This window comes from Chironomus tepperi, unplaced genomic scaffold, assembly GCF_022539635.2.
Source record: "Chironomus tepperi strain 1889 unplaced genomic scaffold, CSIRO-AGI_Ctep_v1 contig_354, whole genome shotgun sequence".
Classification (NCBI taxonomy): Eukaryota; Metazoa; Arthropoda; class Insecta; order Diptera; family Chironomidae; genus Chironomus; species Chironomus tepperi.
Window position 1 is genome coordinate 789,960 of NW_027226476.1, and position 25,117 is coordinate 815,076.

A 25,117-nucleotide genomic window follows, 5' to 3' on the forward strand; every position below is an offset into this window, starting at 1 on the left:
GACTCGGGCCACTTCTTATGCATCTTAAAGTCTCAACTTCAATTTTCCTTTGATTTACAACCAGCAACGGTTATTTGTGGCATAAGTATGGACGTAAGAATTGAGAGAGAGTGAATAATATTAAAATGTAGGTGAGGTGCACGAGAGGTGTTACACCTTATGGCACCTTATACATTGGTAAGCAAAACCAATTTGGATACAATTCACCATACAATGCAGAATGAGAGATGTAAAAGGAGAGCATTAAGTCAACTTGTGCAACATAAATTTTAATTTTTCAACAAAAAAAAAAAAGTCGAGGAATAAAACAAGAACATTTTTGTTGAATGCAAAAAAATGAAAAATGAATTTCTCGATAATTTTTTTTTACTTCTGTTTTTACCATTTTGAGTCTCTTTTTGTTTTTTTACGAAATGAATAATAAATTTTGCTTAAAATGCTCTAGCTTACTACATTTTAAATATTGCACATATTTTCATATTTCTTTACAAATGACTGAACTCTTTGTAATCCTGCTCGTGCAATATGGATTCAATTCAAATGATTAGTAATTTGTTGTAAATTGTGCTTAATTGATCAACATTAATTTTGTCAGTTCTAAATTATGAGGAGAATTAATGAGTTGTAATTAAGACTAAAGTTGCAAAAATAATGGTTGGTATTAAGTAATTAATGTAAAAAATTTTGTTTTCAATAAATTGAATTGTTGGATAATTGAGTTGAAGCTAACTAAGGCTTGCTGAGTATTATGAAGGCAAGGTTTAAGAAGAAGAATTGACAAGTTGAAGGGTAATGTTAAATCTAGAGAATTGTAAAATCGACCAAATACAGCTTATCCCTTAGGGTCCATGAGGGGTCCAAATATAAGACACCATTTTTGAGTTAAAAATAGTGTAGGATCTTCAATACATTAATAAAAGATGGACAATCTAATCCACAGCCTCATATAATATTTGATTAAAATTCAAAATTAGGGAACCAGTCACAGCTTGCTAATTAATGGTGGATGAAATATCCAATTTTTCAATCAAAACTAATTAGGACAAAGTCTTCAATTCCCGTTATCATATTAAATATTTTGCTGATTTCCAATATCGAATAACATTCTTAAAATACTAGCAATTAATTGACCAATTAATAACCAAATTAGTTTCGATCAAACATTCTCCATAGCGCATCGTCTTAATTTAGAAAATTTAAAAAATCTCATTTAAAGTCAAATTATTCAAAATGTTTATCAACATCAGATAAACAGCTTCAATAATCCTTTATTTTATGATCGCATTTTTGACACCATCCAAAAACACTCTTACTAGAACAAATTAACATCAAATTTGAATACAAATTGATGTTCCAAAAATATATAATCTCGTCCGAACATAGAAATAGTAGAAGAAAGAAGAAAAATCGTCTAGAAGGTATCAAAGGGCTAGTTTTGTTCATTTTTCATCATATCTTTTTATGCTTCTCAAAGCATAAAGCTTAAGCTTGAAAATAAATAAGAAAGGCAATGATGATGAAGAAATTATGCGGAGATTATCGACAATTTAGTTTAAAATGTGTTTAACAAAAAAGATGCAACATTAATTTTTTAAATTCTTTTTTGCTTTTGAATTTTATTGAAGAATTTTTTAATATAAAATTTTCTCTTTTAATTTGTTATACAATTCAAATTTTAAAACACCACGTATTTATTGAAATTTATTAATCAATTTCTAAGTCATTTTTTAACGTCTATTTTGAATTCAAATTAAATGTTAAAGTAAAAAAAGTGCTAGACCCCTTTGAGAATAACATTTTTTTTCTGTGAGAGTACAAAAATTTTCGCAAAAGACAAAATCTCGTGGTGGACAGAAATTTATTATTTATAGCGGATATAAAGTAAGAATTTAATTGATTATTTTATTTACACCATTCTCAATGGCTATATCACCAATAGGTGATTTTATTTCATTTATTTTTCATTTATTTTATACAAATTGTGCTTTTTGAAAATCGTCGGATGAGACGATCCGGAAATAAATTTTATACAACAGAAGATACGAAGTGTTTTCCTGGATCAAAAAACATTTACAGCACAGCAGAAAAAGAAATAGGATCACGAAGAACCGCATTTTGAACGACATCATTATAAAATCACTTTATATTTTTAAAAGTGATCAGCAACAAAGAAAGTGAGTAACCTCAAATTTATTCAGTGAGTGTAAAAATAAAAAAATAGTGACATATAGTACAATTAAAAGAATAACAAACAATCAGTGCAGAATAGAAAATATTAAAGCAACCCTAGAGGTATAAAAAGAACAATAAAACTACATTATATGTATTAAAGTCTGAAATTTGATATTAAGTGAAAAATTAATTAATTAAAAAATAATAATTTTCATTCTGGATCGTAAAAGAATGAAACATTCGAATTATTAGTTATTGTGCCATTTATGATCATATCTATCGTTTAAGATATTATAATACAATCTTTGTGTGATAATTAATCATTAAAATTAGTTCAATATTTCCATTGAGAAATTTTTTTCACGTGGAACATCTACTGGATGTTACTACAAATACACCTTGAGGTGTTTATAACAATCAGTTAAGTTCATTAATCTTGTACAATATCATATATTGAATATTTACATTATAAGTGCCCATTATAATCCATGATATATAAATCAGTAAAAAATAATAAGATCCACATTAAACATCCAGTGAAGTTTGAAAATAATATTTATTTAGTGAGATTATTAGAACAATAAGTTCAGGTTTAGCATTCATGTTTGTCATATATCAGTTCTGTCATTATTTATTGAATTCGTGAAGTAATATTATATATTATTTAATTATTTACACTCAAAAAGCTCTCAAAAATTCCAAACAATTTCCAACATTCCAATGAAATTCCAGTAGATTTCCAATATTTCCAATTAAATTTAAATTTTGGAAATTCGTTACGTTTATAATTTATCATCTTACAGTTTTTTAGTTGTTTGAAAGTTTATGTTACTTCCAATAAATTATTTCCAATAAAAGCTCATAATCTTTAATATTTCCATTGAGTCTACAAATTATTTAGTACACATATTATTATTATTTTTCTTTTATACAATCATGAATAAGTGCAGTGATTGTAACGAATCTTATGATGCTACACAAAAAGCAAGGTATAAGTGCAATGGAGAACATTGCCAATCATGGACACATAAACAGTGTAGTGACAAAAGACAGTTCTCCATTGAGGGATATTGGTATTGTAAGGTTCATATTGAAGATATTCCTTTAGAAAAGCGTCGTTCTAATGTTAATGAAAATGAAGAATCATCTGAAAAGGAAGATAGTGAAGACGAAAAGAATAAAATTGAACTCGATAATAAAATTAATATTATAGATGATGATGATTCCAATTCTAATAAAAATTCCAAAATTGATGATCAGTCTAATGATCATTTTTCTAGTTTAATGCATTCACAGACCAATGATAGAAAGTCTATAAATTCTCACATAACCGTAAGAAATAATAAAGCAACTAATGTGATCCCTTTTGATAATGATGATGATTATAATCCCTTCTCTAATTTCAATTGTGAAGAATGTAACAAGAAATTTACAAAAGATTTAGTTGGAGTGTTATGTATTGAATGTCGAAGTACATATCATTTAAACTGCTTGAACGAATCAGAACTTGAGGAAGTTAAGCACCATAAGTTCGTGTGTCAATCTTGTATTGAAGATCAAATTAGACATAATAATTTGAATAATGTTAAAAGTAAAGCAAAATTAAAAAAGAATGATAAAGAAATAAAACATTTCGCGAGTAGTACACCCAGAGTGGTTCACTCTAAATTTAATGCAAAGACACACAAGAAACTTAGATATGCTGATTTAGATTCCTCTGGTTCTCTTTCTGCTTCTTCTTCATTAAGTGACACTGAAAGTACATCGAGTTTTGAAAATGAAACTAAATTAATTGAAAAATATAAGAAGCTGAAAAAGCTTTTACATAAACGCAAAGACGTTTTAAAATTAAAGTCCAAAATCGATTATAATAGTGATGATACTGAAGAGGAAAATGATAATATCTCACAAAGCGATGCTATGATAGGTATCTACAAATTAACTAAAGAAGAACGAGAGAAGTCCAAGTATGAAAAGCTCCCTATTGTAGACAATATTGATACTAAATGGGCGGTATTTTACGATTTATTTGAACAGTCTAGAAAATTATTTTCCGATGCTGAGAATATTTTACGTATTCAAAGATCAATTAAATCTAAAGAGATTTTAGAAATTGGGGGAGTAAATTTGCTAGATCCTCGTACCTATTGGCAATCAATAAAGTTAATAAATGAAAGACTTGCAAAATCTTTTAATCTTCTTCAAAAAGAAACTAATGAAATTATAAGAATAAAGAAACTTAGGAATGACACTGAGTGTAAGAGGGTAATCGAGTTTATTAATAAAATAATAAATTATAGTAGTATAGTTAATAAATACGGAAAAAAGAAACATAAGGTAGACGAAAGAATCATATCTCACATCAGTAATATTATGCCTTATAATATGATGAACGGCTGGCATAAAGTTAAAAGTAAATTAGAAGAAAAAGACAAGACAGTCTATATTAAGCATGTTGCTGATTTTCTCAGCAAACAAGTACCTTATCTTAATTCCAAAATGATGTCTGAGGAAACTGATCCATGGAAAGAAATCAATGTTAAACCATTTAAGAAAAATGATTTTGGATTTAAGCGATCTTATAATACAAATAATAGAATAAACAATAATCAAGAAACAATTGATTTTTGTTGGTATCACAAATCCAAAGGTCATTCAGCTTTTAAATGTTCAAAATTATGGGAACTTTCAGGAAAAGAAGTTTCTGAACTTGCAAGACAGAATGCTATATGCACGTTCTGTGGCTTAAAAAGACACAAGAATTGTCATGCTGCTAAATCCCTAAATTGTAAAATAGATAGCTGTAGCCTTAAGCACCATATGCTTTTCTGTTTTAAGCGCCCTGGAAAAAATTTTAAAAATTTTAGTGGATATAATAACAGAAATGAAATTGAAAAAGTTCCCCAACAAAAACCAAATAATAATTTTCCAAGAAATGACCCAAGAATGTCTCATCATGAAGGTGATAAATTAAATATTTCTCATCATCAAGATGATAAAACAAATGATAATTACGATTTAGATTCAGATAACGAAGAAATAATTATACCCCAGAGTGAACTCTATATAAATCAACCTCCCAAAAGTATAAAAATAAAAAGAGATAGCAAAAAATGAGAATCCAAATAGTCATGTAACAAATTATTTTAATAATAAAATGCATACGATTCGAAGTGAATTTTTTCATAATCATCTTTCATTAAATAGTGTCACGCGTACATCATCAAGTATTTTAGGTGTTATTGTAATCAAATTTGTAGCTAGTAATGAAAATACGATTAAAAATTTAAATATTATTATATATATTGATATATATTATATATATTGATCAGCCAGTTGATGCTGCTGAAATGATAGAACTTTTTCCTTATTTAAGTCATATGCACTTAACTTCATATTGTAGAGTTTATGGAATAATCGGAATTGATAATTTATGGTGTTTCCACCAAATTAAGATATTTAAGCCAACATATTGGAATTCCAGCATGCCATATGGTATTCGCTGCCCTAAAGGCGATTATGTGATAGGATGCTTCCATCAACTTCAAGATTATTATAATTATTTAAAAGATAACGCCAATAATAATCAAATTGTTAATTTGTATGGAATTTTACTTAGTACAACATTATCAGAACCATACATTCAGTCCCATTCTAATGCTTCAAATGTAATTATTAATAAGACTTATGTTGACGACGTCATTACATCAGTTGATAATTTACAAAATGGAAAATTCTTGATTAATGACGTACGTAAGATATTGAAGACACGTGGATTAAACTTGGTGAAGCTCAAAAGTAATTTAGATGATGTACTGGAAATTGTTCGTAAGAATCTGTCACCAGATGACTTAAAGAACGAAGATAAGTTCCATGCCTGATATTTCCTACTCTAACGAATATTTTAATCCTCAACTTTTTCAATTGCCGGAGAGTAATTGGCCTTTGATAGATGCCAATAATATTACAAATTTAGTTTATAGTACAATTAATACGTCAACAGACGATATTATTGAGGATGAGTCGTTTATATCAAAATTTGCATGCTTAAATCGATTAATTCATAGTGTTACAAAATGTTTGGAATGTAATTAAGATCAATAAAGAAATTAAAGATGTAAAATCCATGAAGTGGCGAACTCGTGCAGCAGTTAATAAAAATTTAAAAATAATAGAGACACTAAAAAACAAGAAAATAGTTTGCTTTCAGTCCATCGATGAAATTGGTTCAAACTATAAAAAAATTGAATTAGCGTTGATAAGAATGGCACAAAAAGAATCGTACAAAAATGAATATAATGATCTATGTAAAGGCAAAGATATAAACAAAAAATCTCACATCTACAAAGTTCTTCCATATCTTGACTCTAATGGTGTGATCAGGTCCCAAACACGTATTAGTAATAACAAAGAAAACCTTGAGAAGTTTGGCTTGGATCGTATAAATCCTATAATACTCCATCGCGAAAGTCATCTTACAAAACTATTCATACTAAAAGAACATAATGCATTGGTACATAATAATGAGAAAATAGTGGTCACAAATTTATTACATAGATTTTATATAAATAAAATCGAACTGCCAACAACGTTATTAGAAGAAATTGTCTTGAATGTCGAATAAGTCACGCAAAATCTATTGTTCCATTAATGGGAGATATTCCATTTACTAGATTAACATTACATAAAAATGTCTTTACGTATGCTATGGCTGACTTATTAGGACCAATTACTGTTAAGGCTACCAGATTTACAAATAATAAAAGATATGTGTTAGTTTATTCATGTTTAACCACAAGAGCGCTTCATTTAGAAGTTGTAGAAAATCTAGACTCCAATGCAACATTGAGAGCACTTCAAAATATCTTTAATATTCGTGGGGCACCGATTCGTATCTGTACCGATAACGGTACGAACTTTGTTGGCGGTAATAATATTATGCAAAAGTATCACAACGAATGGAATAAAAAATTGTTAAAACGCGGAATTATAATTCAACCGATTGTATGGTATTTTTCACCAGCAAAAGCTCCTCACATGAATGGAGCGGTAGAGAGAATGGTTGGGTTAGTAAAAAATGCGATGAAAGGGATTCAAAAACATCTCGACAATACTCACTCATTTTATGATGATTTTGGTTTAAAATCAGTGTTATGTGAAATCATGAACATGATCAATAGTCGCCCCATAGAAATTTTACCACCCGATGAAGATCAAAATATGTTTCTAACTCCCAATCATTTCCTTATTGGTAGACAAAACGCTCAATCTGTTCCTATAGACTCAGAACCTTCGAAAACTCTTTCTCAACAGTGGAAGGATGTTAAAATCATTGCAAACATCATTTGGGATAAATGGTTAAAATCCTTCTTTCCAATAATGCTCCAACGTGAAAAATGGATCGATAGAACGAATCCATTAAAGGTCGGTGATATTATTATTACAGCAGATCCTTCTATTGCGAATTCGTGGAGGAAAGGCATAATAACAGCTGTTACCATGGGTTCACAGGGACAAGTTAGACAAGTATCTGTAAAGTTGGGCAAGAATAAAGTCATTAATGATATTAAGACACTTAATAAAAATCAAATCATGCGAACTTATAAACAAGAAGCTAATACGGTCATATCCAGACCAGCCACACTGATTGCTAAAATTAATTTAGACGTAATTAATTAAAAAAAAAAAAAATAATAATAAAATAAATCTCACACGATTAATTTAAATCAGGCACTAAATCCTAAGATTTAACTTTAAAATAAATTAGATTAACTTAAAATCTCAAAAATTATATATATTTTTCATAATTACATATATATGCATTAATTGTCAAATTAACTTCATCAGTTAAAAAGAAAATATATATTAAAAATGGCACAATAAATATACAAAATACGTACAATAACTTAATATACTATCAGTTTTCAATTTTCTTACTTAATTCCATTGATATACTCAATTTTGGAAACAATAAAACCTAGGTATTCTGACTATGGATTCAGAAATTCTTGCTTGAGGCAATAAATTTTATTTAGAGTTACCCGTGGTAACGAACTGAGCTCAGTCAATTATTTTTGGGAAATTAATCCCATTTTTCTCTTTAATTCGAATGGCCACGAATTAAATAAAGTCATTTATGACTTGTCGCATAGTCAAATAATTAATTTTGGCGTGAGCGACATTTTTTGTTCAGTTATTATTAAATTTACTGTTTGAGGAAAAATAAAACTCATATATTGAGAATAAGAATTGAAAATAATATCTCTAGTACAAATACACGAAAGCACTGATAATTGATATATATAAAAAAAAAAATAAAAAAAATAAAAATACTATGTCAAAGTTTACAAACATTACAAAGATTGATGTTACTTTAGACAATACAAAATAATTAAATATGTTCCTTTTAGATCATGAATGAGGATAGAAAGCTAATTAAGTTCCTTAGCATCCCTTCTAAACGGACAGTAAAGGATTTCCTAGGGAGTGTATGTCGACAATTGAATTTCACCAGAACCAATTATAAGGAAATCAACGGAATATTCGTCGAAAATTTGCAAAATAGCAGATTCCATCTCCATATCCATTCAAAGGGAGAACAATTTAAATCTGGATTATTAGGAATCTGCAAATCAACCTCAGATCCGAATTATTCATCAATAGAAATTAACAAAACGAATCATCTATTTGTTACACCTCCATTCAATAATTCCGTTTATCGTTTATTTCCAATGGACAGAAGTAGCGAATGTTACGAGAAAGTTATTGAATACAACACAGGCATACACCAGACAATTATGGATATTTTGATTATCGTTGATTCCCAAAAATACAAAATACAATATGTCGTCTGCAATCGCGCCAAAACGTATATTGCCTTTATTAATGGCACTGATGCTATGGAAATGATGCAACTTTTGAGATCACAGCACTTCTCACCAAAATTCTCAACTTGTTATGCTAAATTGATTTACATTGAAGGTGAAAACTATGTAAGAAATTCCGTCCCACAACCACCAGTTCAAAATAATTATCAACAAAATTTTGTATCCAATGTACCGTTAATTCCTAACATGACACAAAGGCAGCCACAAAATTATCATATTGTGGGTCATCATGAAGGTCGCCAAAACTACAGAAACGCAACCAACAACACTCAGCAGAGCAACATCGTTAGGCGACACAACTTTGTCAGAATGAGACAAAACTTGCAACATCAAAGACGCAACGCAACTCAACGACGTGACAATTTGCGAGGAGCGAGATTCGTGCGTGTAATGCTTCCAGATGACATACAGCAAAATGCCTATGAAATGCATTTAGTTAGAAGATTTTAATTCGTCATTTCTTTTATAATGTACAAACTTTTTTAATGGGCGAGTGTAGCAAAAAAGATGCAACATTAATTTTTTAAATTCTTTTTTGCTTTTGAATTTTATTGAAGAATTTTTTAATATAAAATTTTCTCTTTTAATTTGTTATACAATTCAAATTTTAAAACACCACGTATTTATTGAAATTTATTAATCAATTTCTAAGTCATTTTTTAACGTCTATTTTGAATTCAAATTAAATGTTAAAGTAAAAAAAGTGCTAGACCCCTTTGAGAATAACATTTTTTTTTCTGTGAGAGTACAAAAATTTTCGCAAAAGACAAAATCTCGTGGTGGACAGAAATTTATTATTTATAGCGGATATAAAGTAAGAATTTAATTGATTATTTTATTTACACCATTCTCAATGGCTATATCACCAATAGGTGATTTTATTTCATTTATTTTTCATTTATTTTATACAAATTGTGCTTTTTGAAAATCGTCGGATGAGACGATCCGGAAATAAATTTTATACAACAGAAGATACGAAGTGTTTTCCTGGATCAAAAAACATTTACAGCACAGCAGAAAAAGAAATAGGATCACGAAGAACCGCATTTTGAACGACAATGTGTTTAACACGATTATCGCACCGCTACTTTAAATATGTATGTATGTACATGTAAGTTAACATGCCTATAAGGTTTATAGCACCATCAATTATAATCTAGAATAATGAATTAAACTTTTTTTTACTATCTTACATTATAATTCCATAGATATACATATTGAAAAAATGTATTCCGCGAGATTCAACAGCGCTTAAATAAAATAAAAATTGAAAAGGAATTTCAAAGAAGAATTTCATCAAAAAGAAGCTTGATGTGCAAATCGTGTTTGTGCTTCATTGGCTTTTCAAATGAATATTTTAGGAATAGAAAATCTTATTCTTTCCATATTTATTCAGAGAATTCTTAGTAGGGATAGTAGAGAAAAAAGTTATTAAATTTCAAATGAAATGGTTTCTGCTCTTGAATATGTATTGCAATTGAAAATATGCAATGACCTATTGCGGCTATGACCTCTAGTTTCCGGCAAAAAATTATATTTGCTTCAGCTCTTTGCACAACAATCGATGCAATTGCTAATGTTATGTTGTCTAGCATGGCTGGAATGTAATATTAATTCGCACTAGATCAGTGGTGGACAACCTGTGTGTCACCGCACGTTTTAGACGAGTCTTACCATCAATATGTGTCGTGAAAAAAAAGGTTGTCCACACTGCACTAAATATGTGTTCTTGTTTTGGTAGCAGCATTGAAAATGCGCTTAAACTCATTCATTTCCATAATCCTGATAACAAATTTTGCATCCATAACTATATTTTTCTCTTCTCCACTGAATTCACTATACATAAAGTGAATTGAATGGAAAATTGAGTTAGAATTTAAATTTTTCTATGCTTCACAGAATGAATGAAATGAAAAAATGCAAAACTTAGCAGTTTATAGAGTCCATTGAATTTGAATTGAAGAGAATAGTGGAAAAAATAGACACAAGAAATGAATGAAGCGCACGAGAGAAGTTTTTGGAATTTTGTTCCTATTTTCAAACTCAAAAATTCGTGATTTATTTGAGTTTTTTTTTTCTTCTTTGTACATTTCATTCATTCCGGGATAAAAGCTTCATAACATTTCCGATTAAGCTAAAATCAATGCATGAAAATTTCTCTCAATTTATAGTATTTTTTTCATCTCATTCACCATACAATTGTTTCGCACTTTAATGGGCTTTGCAATTGTGTGTAGTTTTTACTATTTGTGGTTTTTTCTGTTAAGAAATAAATATATAGGCAAAAGAGCAAAACGAAAATGTCTCTGGCATTAGAAATTGCAGCTCATCTCAACTATTGATTTTGAATATGCGGGATAAATGGAAAATTGTTTATTTGTTTTGCTGCCCAGTTGGAAATTTACTTTATGGGATGTGATTTTGAGGTTTTCTGGTCGGCATTGTTAAAGTTTTGTTATTATGAATTAGAAGTAGATGTGATGGAGTGAATATCTAGTTGATGTACATTGTCATAAAAAATAATTGTTCCTATGTGGTTGAGTTTGTGTCTGTTCAATTATCTATTTAGTGGATCGCTTATTTGCGGAACTCAATGTTGGATCCACTTTAATATTGTGACTTCTAGTAACATTGGAGAATATGATTAGGATACACTTGAAATGCCTTAAATAGTATTACTTCATAGGACTCTCTTTATCCTTAAAAAACGAAAGGAACCAAATCAAAATGAGTAAGTTCAAATCATAACTCATAGCATCAGCATCCACAAAAAAAAAATTCATTGTTTCTACTTCAAATCATCAACTGGGCACAATGAGAAAACAAAAACAGAAAATAGAAAATATTATTATAGGTAAATATGCAGGTATGAGAATTTAGGCCAAATCAATCACAAGCAAAAAAGTACAAATATAGTTAATAAAGGGAATAAGACATATAGATGAAAGACAAATTACGGAGAAGATCGAAAATTGCACTTTCTCAATGTCATTTTGTGAACCGCTGATTGTCTTCTTTCACTATTTCTCCATCTATATTCTGTGTGTGATGATTTATGTTAGTTTTGTGGTGTTTATTGATAAATAACTGTGAGATGAAGCATTTCATTGCAATAAATTTCCTCATTTCATCTTTCTTTATTTTTTTTATCTACCAAATGATTTGTGCACAACAATTGTACGTGCATAACAAAAAGCCATTTATTAAGTCTATCGATTGTCAAGTCATACACACCGGTGTGGTGTGTCGGCAGCGATATACAATGCAATTGGAATGAGATTGAGAGCTTTGATAGCTTAGATCTGTATTTATTTATATATTTGCGGTTTTGTCTGTAAGAGAGGTGATGATGAGAATTTGCAATCAATTCGCGGTTCCATAGTGCCGCACGTATTGTAAGATTTGTGTCAACTGTCGAGACGGTGCTGAATGAAATAGAAAACAAAGAAATAAACAATGGTATGAAAAGAAGTAAGTCATTAAATCCACTTAATGCTACTTTTTATATTCGCTAATTCATCTCTTTGATTTTTTTTTCTTAATGCTGCTGCTGTTGCTCGAATTTCGTTTTCTAGAGCCCAGCGAGACGTTTGCAAAATTAGTAGAAAAATCCAATTAAGATGCTCATGTGGCTGAAAATTTATGCTGAATATTCAGAGCTTTCATTTTTGAGGCATCAAGTTTTAATTACATTTTGAAATCTCTTGAAACTTTTCAAAAATGACCTTTTTACCTAAAAGAGCACTTAAACGTTTGACTACCACAATAAATCCCCATTCGGAGTAAAACATTTTTAACGGAAATTTTGCGCTGCTTCCAAACAAATTCATTTCATCTGTCGCTTTTGTTCTATTTGAACAATCAATTATAGCACTACTGTACTATAATAATGCATGTTATTCGGTTCTTTTATGTGATTTTCCTCCAAATTGGCCCTAATATATGAGACTATATATATGAACTGCACTTCATTCATCTCCTTGTATGATTATTGTCTAGTCTTTATTCTCAGCACAGAGAAATGTAAGGGAAAAATTGAGCATGGAATTGCTAAATGATAGAGTACAAACAATATGTAAAATAGAAAATTGGTGAACTATTACAGTATGGTACGTTACAGTTCATTTTTAATGATCTGTTTTTCCTCTTTACATATATTTTGGCTGCCGCTACTGCTGTTGCTGCTTACATAAAAGAAGAAGTCTATTAATGATAAATTGGTTAGTTGCTGACTTTAACTCTCATTTTCTTCTTCTTGTATTTTATTTTCGGAAATGATTTTTTATTTCTTTTCTGAATTTGAATTCATGTCCAATTAATTTTTTTTTCTTACATTTCACTGTCTTCATTTATTCTTCTCTTTATGAAGAGAAACTTTTTTTTTCTTAATTGTACGATTTCTGTAGCAAAAAGAGATTTTTAATTGAGTTGAAATGAAATTAATAAAAACATAAACTCTTGATGCTGCTGTTGTGTTACTGCTTTTTTTTTTGGCAAGCGTGAAACAACTCTATTATCTATTTTATTTTGGGTCTTTTTGAATGGACTAGAAACAGGGGCGTATTCAGGGGGATGTGGGAATCAACCCACCAACCACTCCCTTGGCTAGGAATTAACATGCATAGAATACCTTTCAAAAGAGAAATAAGGCAATTTATTGCCTTTTTTCATAGATTTCAATAGAAGTTATGGACGTTTTCAAATTTATTTCAATGTAGTTCCCGAAGAACAAGGAAGCTTGATTGAGGACATGTAGGATCACCAACCTCATTTAAAAAAATCTCTAATTCCTCTCTGCCTCTGCTTTCCATGTCTTGTATTCATACCCTAAATACTTCATATCAGTTTCTAAATCAATTCCATTATTGTTGAAAGAAATAATTTCAATTAATTTATACAGTCTATATGTAAGCATGTCTGTCTGACATCGCATAATCTCCAAGATTCAAATTAAATAATTTCTTCTTCTTATGTTCATGGGAATAATTAATTACTATGCTTGTGTATCATTGTTAAAATAAAAATATCTGTTCTCTGCAATGTGCTATTTGTGACTGTATATAAAAGATAATTTCATTCAGAATTATTAAAGCTGAATGAATGAGAAAAAAAGTGTTGGAATTATTCATAATTTTTTTGGGCCACAATTGCGTGCCATTTTTTGCTGATTGGCTGTGGGGGTAATGAAAGTGTTCTGGATCAGAAATTCAGACATTAATGAAGACACTTAAATTTTATCAAGATCTAGGATAAACACCAGGCAGTGACTGCAAAATAGTCGGAATAAATCAGTACAATAAGTTTAGCCATTGGGCATGAAGTAACAGGGGTTGAATGCTGTTGCAAAATCTACACTTTAATTAAGAACTTTATGATTCAATTTAATCCATTGCTTTACTTGCTCACTGCCGATAACATTCATTTCCATGCTCCAAAATTATTATTTTTTTTACTGTTTATAATTTTTTTCCTCATTTATTGTTTTACATTTTGTAACTTGTGCCTTCATGCGCTTCAAAAGAGCAGAAAATCCTATAAAATATGGTTCAATTGTTTTCAGGAATTTTTTTTATTCTTTCTTCATCCAAAAATCTCTCTCATTTCAAATTATTTTACTGTTTTTTGTTATTTTTTTTCTTCTCATTCTTTTGTTAAGCATAAAAAGAATATTTTTATGAGTGCGATATGAAATTATTCAGTGGGCATTGAAACAAAAAAAGAATATTTTATGTCGTTCATCATTTTATTGCTTGCTCTTTTTTCTTCAACTTCTTTCTTGCTCTCCGCATTGAATGAAAAAGTATTTTTATGTACAATTTTTTTTATTTAGGAAATGAGGATATTGTTTTGTGGATGAATTTTGTCTTTAGGGCTTTTATTAGGAAATGTATGAATGATCGAGATTTTTTGTTAGTTTTGTGAGCTTGCGGCTGTATTCCATGAGCGACAGAAATTATTAACATGCAGGCTTGCCAACTCTGACTAAGACCCACTTCCTAAAGTTCTCCTTAACTACTGCTACTTCTAGCTCAATATCACATAAAGTCTAAAAATGCGCCGACTAGCCTCAAACACTCACAGCACCAATCCAGATTATAATTTCTTTAAAAAAATTCATCGACTGAACACACAAATACATGAAAGAGTCATAAAAAGTGAGAGAAGCCAAAAATTTCAGGTTTCCTTAACAAACCTTCTTCTTATCCACACTTCCAATTCATATAGCTGTTTTGTCTGAAAAATAAAGTGCTTTCATCAGCGAATAAAAAAAATATTTTTCTCTTTCCTTTTCCTTCTCTTTTATGCTTTAATTTCATCAATTGTAGTTTTTTGCACTTTGCACAAGTTCCAACAGAAAAAAAAGAATGAAGTCAGCACGACGTAAAGTAAGTGAGCAGAGCAGATGAAAATGTAACCTTGAATCGTTAAGGTTAATGGAGCATTTTTTCTCTTCTGTTTTTTTCTGTTCAGTCTGCAATTTATATGATTACTGATTGCTGAATAAACAGTGTGCGAAAATTAGGGAATCTCTTGATGTTGTTTAATGTTTAGTGCTACATCTTCATTGCTCAGGTTAAGTCAATAATAAAGTTAATAAATAGTTTTGAATCAGTTTGCATTTGCATAGCCATTTTCTGCCTCCTTTAATTATGTAATCATTACACTTATGAGCTTATAATTCTAGCCTATGTGTGTTCTCAATTAAATCGTGTGAGAACCTTTTCATTAAAACACTGTATTCATTTAATTTTTAATGAGATTTTCTTCATCTCTCGCTGATCATTTGTTGGTTTTAAGACGATGAAGATTCTTTTTTTTTCTACATAATTATAGTCCAAGCACCTTTTTGAAGAGAAATTTTAAAAGGATGCCTCAAAAGTTAATGCAATCACCGTAAAAAATTCTTTTCTGGAGTTAATGAATAATGAACTTTTGGCTCTTTTCATTTATAAATGTAGGTCGATTACTTCTTTTTATCCCGAAAAAATATTTCACATCAATTTTGTTTGATGGATATTGAAGTAATTTGGAAGTGAATAGCGAAAGATATAAGGTGAGATTTCTCATGTCAGTATGTTGCTGTTTTTTGTGGGTTATGCGATGATGCTGATGGAACATTTTAATGGTGAATCAGAAGGTTTTTTTTTGTAAATAAAATTCCAAGAAGTGCAAAAATTTTAAAGCGATTAAGCTGCCCAATTGGATACCATTCGGGTCTATAGACGGATTTAGAACACCTTATGGTGTTGTGCGGCATGAAACATTTCATTAGGTATTATACTTAAGTAAGCTGGGTTTGGGATAAAGTTTTGATTTCTTAATTGTAATTTTTGAGGTATGTGGAAGGTCGATGGCTTATTTATATAGAAACTGATCTCATATCTAAACCCATCACATGTTAAGTCATCATTTAAATAAAGAAATCCAAAAATATGCAAAAACTTTTTAAAATATTCACTTCCAAAATTGAATTCATGATGAAAATTTACATATCACGATACATATTCTTGTAAATGCATTATAGCTTCATTCATTCATTTCTTTTAACTTCATAAAATTTATTTTAATGAAAATTCTCATGAAACGATGATGATTGAAGCATAAAAAATGAACTCATCCTTAGTTAACCTAAATTATAATCTCTTTGCAAATTTTCTCGACTTTTATTTTTTCATTTCCTTCATTTTATGCTTCACACATTCATAAAAATACTTAACATCAGCAAAAAGCGAGAATTTTCATATTTATATGTGTGCTTTAATCAGCTATTTTATTTTTTCCATCCTCATTCTTGCTTATTGTTCTCATTGAAAAAACGTTCAGGAATGATAATGAAGCAAAGATGAACTGTTGGAACTTTTTATGTCTTCTTCCTCTCAATTCACATTTTTTTCGTGTTATCTACAATAATAATAAATCTATTCGACACTTTTTGTTCCTCACATATGTCTGACTAGTCGTTGGAAATGATATTGATGATGATCATAATAATACCTCAATTTATGACGTATCAATTATGGTTTTGCGATAATAATAATAAATCATGATATGTATGATGAGATGGAAGTATCTAAAGACAGAAACTGCGGTGGCTATCCAAGGACTTTTCAATATTTTTTACATTTTATGTATCTTTAATCAAATTCACTTTTCAATCAATGAAAATAATGATGGAACTGATTGCATATTAATTTCTTCACTTGCCGTAACCACATAGAACAGTTGTGGGTAACCTTTAATTTTTCGCGGCAAACCTTAATTGTAAGCCTCGATCGAAACCGCACAAGGAGTATGTCTCATGGCATTTCCAAAAATTATTAGCATTCATTATTCGCGACACACAGGTTGCCGATTACTGACATAGAATGATGATATTTAATGGACTCCGAGCATAAAATTAGTTATGATGGAATTGATAAAGTTAATGAAGAAGTATTATTGATTGCCACTTAAAAAAGAATTTTCAATTAATTTGTTCCATTCTTCAGTGCATATGATGTGTGATAGTCTTGTAAAGAAGATTCTATAGAGGTAAATTCCTTTCATGTAGACGACGTGACGATTTAATTATTTGATTGGCTTGTTTGATTTCAATTTATACCAAAATTGGTACTTCATGGTTAGTTATTAAAAATCTTTTCTGGTATTTTAAGACTATTTTCATTATTTGAACTTAACCGTACGAAACCAATTAAAGTGCTAATCAGTACCAACCAGAACCCTCTCTTACCTCTTGTTTCACTCCTGATTGCCATAAAAACAATTCAAAATGTTTTCGAACTCATTAAATAAGACAAGGAACAGCCGTTCTTTTAATTGGCGTAAAAGTGACTAAGAGGCAGATAATATGTGTTCTGTAATCGGCCATAAATTTATGAGATTTTATGAAGTGATTTTTATGTGCCGTTTTCTTCCTTCGATCAGCACTTTCAGATAAATCTACGAATACGAAAAGTGTATATGACGACCACAATGATGATGATGTTAATGTGGACTCAAATGAAATAAATTTTCCTGTTAAAGATATTTAGCAATTAAAAAAGGGGGAGAGTCGAACAGAAAATTCAACAGAAGCCTTTTTTAAAGCTGTTCATTTAGCGATGTAATTGATGACGAGAACATCGAAATAAAATTGAGATAGCATTTTAATTATTATTCGTTCCCGATCCATTGCTGTTTCTGTATGAATAAAATCTCATGAGAGAGACTGAATGTAAAAGATAATAAAAATTATGATTATGTTATTCTGTACTTTATCTCAACATGGAACTAAATGAATGAATGAATGAAGAAATTCTCTTCCTCTTCAATCAGCTATAGAGCAATTCAATGCAAAAAATTGAATTTAATTAATAAATTGAGAAAAGTTTTTCTTTTTCATTATCATTTGCTAGAACAACTTAAACGATTTCAATTATAATCAGCATGCAATAAATTGAAATGAAATATAATATTAAATTGAATTTTCAATTCTCAGTTCCCTATATACATTCTCTCCATCTATTAGTGTCTTTCACATAAAATAGTTTGAAAAATTCATTGGAACAATGAAATCTATGCTTTTATAAGTACATATATGTAGATAAATAGATAGATAGAAAGATAGAAGTCATTTTGACAACAGAAGCTTATTAACAGACATTTCAGCTGTTACTTCAATCACCATAAATTGATTTCCATACATTTTTTTTTTCTCGAAAATATATAAAGCAGATTGAGGAGTGGCGATTAGGCTGAAAGAAAAAAAAATTTAAATTTATTAAGAATTTAATTAGATTCCGAATGAATTGAAATCAGAGAATTGAGTAACTCAAAGTTCGATTGTTGGCATAAGTTATTGGCGTCTGAGTACGAAGTGCTAGTGTCTCGACATAAAAATCTGTTGTCGATTATTGGCATAATTTCTAAGGCACCGAATGTATGAAATCTATGAGTAGAATGAGTAAATTTACATGAATATATGAAATCATTTATGATTTTTCCGTACTAAAATGGTCGGACTTAACAGCTGGTCAGTAGAATTATGAGTGCCATAAAGTTGCATTTATTAGAAGGTCTAACTGTTGAAATATTGCACCTTGGATAATGTTGAATTTAAATCAATTATTGATTGATGAATCAGTAAATCAGTTTTTGTTCTTGATAGTTACGAGGAAATTAAACTCAATGTCTGATTTTTTCTAGTTTATCTCATCAAAAGTCCACTTGACCTCCATTAAATTACAATTTTAATATCAGCCATCAACTGTCAATGCATTCAATTATTAAACTTTTTTATACTCCAACACTTCCACGTCCAGTCGTAAACATTGTTAAACACCATAAATTGATATCAAAATATGGAAAGATTACAAAGAGATATCGTTTAACTTGCAAATAAATGTAATATTAAATTTTAATTAAATTTGTTTATAGTATGTAAATATGGACATATAAAGAAATTTAATACATTCATTTGGCTACCAATCCTTGATTCTTTATCTTGTGCCGAAATCATTTCAATTTATTTTTTAACATAATTTTCTTGTAGATTTTATTAGCCATTAAAGTTAAAAATTTAGTTCAACAACAAAATTGAAACAATTCAGCATTCCCAGAAATCTTATTTCAAGTTGACAGCTCACATGAATTGACTTAATTGAATTGCTCGTTTAAGCTTTTTAGTCGACTGAAAAGTTACTGATAAAATGTGACATAGACGAGAGAAACAAATCAATTCTATCCACCACTTACACTCTTTTTGTCATGTCACGAGCCACAAATGGATGAAATTTGTTTCTATTTTCATCATAACGATATAATTGTATGCTTAAAATGATAGCAATTTCATCTATTGAATCAAAATAATGTTAATAGCTGACATACCTTGTCGAGGTCATGTTGATACATGTTATTTTTTACGATTTATTAAATAACAGTTATAAGATCGAGACGAAAGACAGAGAGAGAAAATTGAAAATGTTCATGTCATTCCATCCGCAGTGTTGTCGTACAATAGTGCGGTCGGCTTAAACATTAAATGATTTGTCATAGATGATGATGCTTATGGTATAATTTAGAGCACAATTAGTTACAGGAATAACTAAAATAACCGTAATATTTTATGGGTTGAAAATGATTCAAATAATTCGAAAATAACAAGATTCATCTTTTTGCTATTTCTCCTTGAGCCGATGGTCTCTCACTGTCGATGTCTTATGACTAGGAAATATAAATAATCATAACAATTTTTTCCCATTCATTTCAAACAAAAAATACATTTTTATTCTATGTAATTTTTCTCTCTATACATTCTCATTGTAAGGCGATATGGCAATAACAGATGAAAAATAAATATCGTTTGCATGTTCTTGCGCTCGAGCATGAAAAGAGGGAAAAAAATTATGTTAGAAACCCAATTCTACTTATTCATGGTGAATGCCTCTCTTCTATGTACACTTTTTTTCTTGCCGAAAAGCTATGTGTACAAATCGTCTCGCAATAGAATCATTTTAGCGGGCCTTTTTGATGATTAAGGCAATATTGCTGTGTTGTAATGCATCTGTACTATGACTGGCTGACAGTATAGTATATCCATATTCCAAGTTTTAGTGGTCGATACTAAATCAATGTCAAATTTAATTGTCCATAGGATTCCATAATTTTTGCACAAAAAGTTACATCCCCAAGCACAATTTCACCCACATATCAAAAAGCTTTTATCTGAAACCAATAAATGTCAATTTCTATGGATAAAATTTAATAATAGCATAAAGTTCTCAAGTATGAAGGACAGCAATTAGATGAATATTTCCACAAAGAATATTCCCACAAGGATATCACTTGGCAACTTTGTTCATATTCTTTTACCTTGTGGCATTATGTATCTGAACTTAAGGTTACGATACATACAGAAGAAGAATTTTTAGGTCAGTTCAAGTTCGGACAATTTTCGATAAGTATTCAAGGTTTTGCGAATTCTCAATATGAAATTATTGATTTTTGTAATCCCATTGAGATGGAAGCGCAGCTGAATATGAATGAAATGGAAAATCAATGTCAGATGAATTAATTTTTATGATTCTGTGGATTTTTGGTCATAATAACTAAAAATCTAGATTAAATGCGCTGTATACTTAATAATTGAGCCTATATTGACTAGCTTTGTTGTTGTGCATTAAGCTTTAAAAATAAGGGCCGATTCATTCTCCATCCGTGACCATAAACAATTTTCACGAGCAAAAATCTTCTATGAATGAATAAATGAATGACTGAATGTAAATAAATGTCTGCTTTTCTCTCTTTTTCTCCTTATGCTTCAAAAATTGTTGTTAAGCACAGAATTCCGTGAGATAAACATTTTTTTACTACATTTTTATTTCTCTATTAGGAAATATTTTTTTTTGTATTTCGTGTAGTTATGATGGAAATTTTATTTCTTTATTTGCTTTTTTTATGCTTAACAAATTATTTTTCTGGAAGTCAATAATGCTGTCTGTATAGAATTTCATTTCATTTCCTCATTTTTATTGCATTTATTCTAAATCTTAAACTTAGACTTTCAAAAAAAATGTTTTAGCTATGGAATCATGATTACTCAATTTCCTTATTATCAACCTCTAAAATTGAATATTTCATGCAAGTTAGTCCCTCTCGTACTTCCTTGTACTATGATTCTCACGTGACAAAATAAAAAGAATCAGAATTGTGCATGATTGTATCATGAATATATCTAAAATTGAAATTAAATGACCAAACATGAGCAAAATGTTCTTTTTTATCCCCAAGAAATAAAAATAATGGCAACAGAGGAGATAGAATGAAACTTTATGCTTTAATGAATAAACAAAGAAATGAAAAGCACAACTTGCTATCTTGGTCGAAACTTCTTACTTAAAGAGACAGAATGAACAGGAGGTATGATAATCGTGACATTCAACTTTTATTTCCGTAAAATTTTAGAGAAGTTAAGAATTTTTTTATTTCTCAATATTTTGCTACTGCTGCCAAGGAGCTGACGTTCATAAATAAAATGGGTAGAAGAATAAATGTTCATGATGTTAATCAGCTTCTATTCCTTGTACTGGACGAAGTATAAAAAATTGTCCCTTAGATTAATCCCTTTGTATGTACAGAAGGGGACGCTAGAAAGGACCCCAAATAAATTACTGAGCAAAACCATGAAGCAAAGGGTTCAAGAGCAGGTATAAGAGCAATAATCATGGATTGGTATTCTGACAAAATCACCACAAGGAACATTATTGAAGTCTACAAAAACGAAAACCCATTTCAACTTTCCTTCATTTAAAGATTGCCAATTAAGTGCATTTTTGTGTTTGACAATAAGTACAGAATGAAAAAAAAAAGAAAAATCGTCTCTTAATGCCTCAACAGCTCTTTTTGTTCCTTATCAAATCTTTCTCTATATCTCATCCAATAAATTTTCATTTCGTACAAATGGGAAAAGAAAACAAAAGAGAAAAGAAAAGTTCACGTAAAAAGACTTTTTATGACTAAACCATTTAACGGACATCAGCTGGTCTAGCGTCCGCAAAAACGCAACAACACAGATTTCAATGATGTTCTTCTTTATGGCATCATTTCGTTTTGTATGTGCCGTTTTTTGTGCTAAGTGTGCATTTCTATGTCTCCTTCTATCGCTTCATTCCATAATTCAGGAACAAGATGAACAAAAAAATGTGAAGCTTTAACAATTCTAAACATGCCGATATAATAAAGCAAAAAACAAATATATCTGAACAAGAGAAATACAAATAGAGTTCCGCTTTAACTTAATTTTTGCCAATACATTCCATTCAACATTCCTTCATTCTTCACCAAATGAATTTTTTTTTTCTCTTTGTTCTACCTTTTTCAATACTACTTATTCAACATATTTATGCTCTGCAGCTTCTTCATCTACATCATTGTTGATTCTCTCTCACTTACTTACTTACTTATTTGTTTGCTTGCTTTACAAATAAGACAGACTCCATACTCAAAAAAACTACATGAAAAATTCAAGTTTGTTAGTCGTATGGGATATCATCACAAGAATCACTAATAAATCAAATTAAATTTCCGAAGAAAAATATTTCATATACAGCTGAGTGAGAGAGAGAAAGATGGAAAATGAAATGCGTAGTTTATGCTGGTGGGGAGAAATACTTTTTCTCTTATTACATTCTGCTTTTTTTTCGGGAAAACGTGAGAATGAGAAATTAGTGCATGCCATGAAATATGGATGAAGTGAAATTTATTGGAAAATTGAATTCAGATTTGATTTATGATTGGTATGAGTGCACGTTTTGATGAAATAAATTGAGGAAGTTGATTGTGTCAAGGTGTGATGAATGTTTGAAGATGGATTGTAGTACGGAGAGGGGGGACTATCCTTTTATAGGAACTGATCTGAATGGCTTATGTTTAAATTTAGTTTAGATGGCAATAAAGCAAACTGTACATGCCATTAGTATTAAGCGATTAGTGAGCCACTTGGCTGTCAATTCCAATCAAACCATCGCATGGTAATCTAGTTGATCATAGTATTAATAAGTGTGTTTGCTTGAATGTCATGTGGACAAGATTTGGACATGACATTTGGACATGACATGTGGACAGCAACATCATCACTGTAAAATTCTTTTAATTTCCACAATATCCCCAAAAAACCCCACCTGGTCATCAGATATCATATCATAAACGATATTTATAAAGCGCAACATAAAAATTTTAACGAATAAAGTGAATAAAAAAATTGAGGAACAAAAAGAAACTGCAAGTGAGGCATTTGAGAGTTGTTTATTGCGAACACATATCTTTTGTGTTTTTCCACAACAAAAACCATTTTAACTCGCACATAATAAACATTTAATTTATATTTTTTTCTTCTCCTTTCAATTCTTTGAAGAGCGCATCTTCTACGAAAAAAGTACAGCATAAAGGAAATCGATCCCAGATGACCATAATATGCTTAAATGCTTTTTGTGGTTTTTATGATTTTATTTACAAATGAACATAAATTCTTTCGCAACAAAGTCTCTGCTTTTGGGCCTATACATTAAGATGGAAAATTTTTGTTGCACACTATACAGGAAAAAAACCTCACTTTATATTATGCGCAAAATTGTTTAGCTGATTTTTGTGGTTTTTGTGCTCTTTCTGATGCTGTGTCGTCGTTCTCGTTGTTTGCTATTACGAAATTTAATTTTTTTTTTTCATGCAGCGGGAAGAATTTTTGTCGCTTATGGCAACAGAAAAAAAGTAAGCAAAAAAAAGAACACGGAGTGAGACTAACTGTTATCAGTATTGAGGCAGACATTGCATTCGAAATGACTGCAAAATTGCTTTATGGTTCCAATGCTGTTTGTTCCAAAACGACAAAAAAATTCGTATTTTCAATTCAAATTCCATTTGCGAAAATCATTTCAGGAATTTTTGAAAAGCCAATTTTTTGTTGTTATTCATAGCACAAAAGGGATGACGACAACGATAGAGAGCAACAGTGCACATTCATGAAAGTATTATCAAACACAGCTCGTACACATTACCTCATACACTTCTTTTTTGCGAGTCGGAATGAGCAGAAGAAAAATTAATATTTTTCCTTCCTCGTTTCGTGATCCTTACGAGACCCCGAAAACATCAGATGATCAAGAGTAGTGCCAGCAGGTTATTTCATCTTTAGTAGCGAGATGATTAAAATAAAATATTAAAATAAGAATTTCAAAAGACATGAGATGGAATTGAAAAATCACGCTATGTGCTTTAAAGCTGCAAAGAAGGAAGAACTTTTTCCTTAAAACGATCATTTTTGAATTTTTTTTCAATCAGAAATAATTTTTCTTGTGGTTTTGACGATGTTTTGCAATGGATGGACATTAATAGGTTAAAAAATGGCACTATAGAATCCATCAATAATCATTGTGAAGTCTATATGGCGTCTATATGTAACTCACTTGAATATTTTGGTGTTGTTCTTGGTACCAAACAAATGAATAGAACCATACCTTTTGGTTATTCACTCAGAATACCCAACAACCCATGCATAGCATCTTAACCTTCCATTTCTTGCCTTT

General features: G+C 30.0%; 2 protein-coding genes across 7 annotated transcripts in view; both read left to right on the forward strand.

Moving 5' to 3' along the window:
* The window catches only part of Fhos (Formin homology 2 domain containing), a 119,832-nt gene that overhangs the window by 69,367 nt on the left and 25,348 nt on the right, over nt 1–25,117 (forward strand). The gene's annotated exons all lie outside the window — the stretch shown is intronic.
* Nucleotides 1,873–9,767, forward strand: LOC139094583 (uncharacterized). The gene is made up of 2 exons (XM_070645698.1): nt 1,873–2,174; nt 8,583–9,767. The coding sequence occupies exon 2, from the start codon at nt 8,586–8,588 to the stop codon at nt 9,507–9,509; it is 924 nt and encodes a 307-aa protein (XP_070501799.1). The 5' UTR covers nt 1,873–2,174; nt 8,583–8,585; the 3' UTR covers nt 9,510–9,767.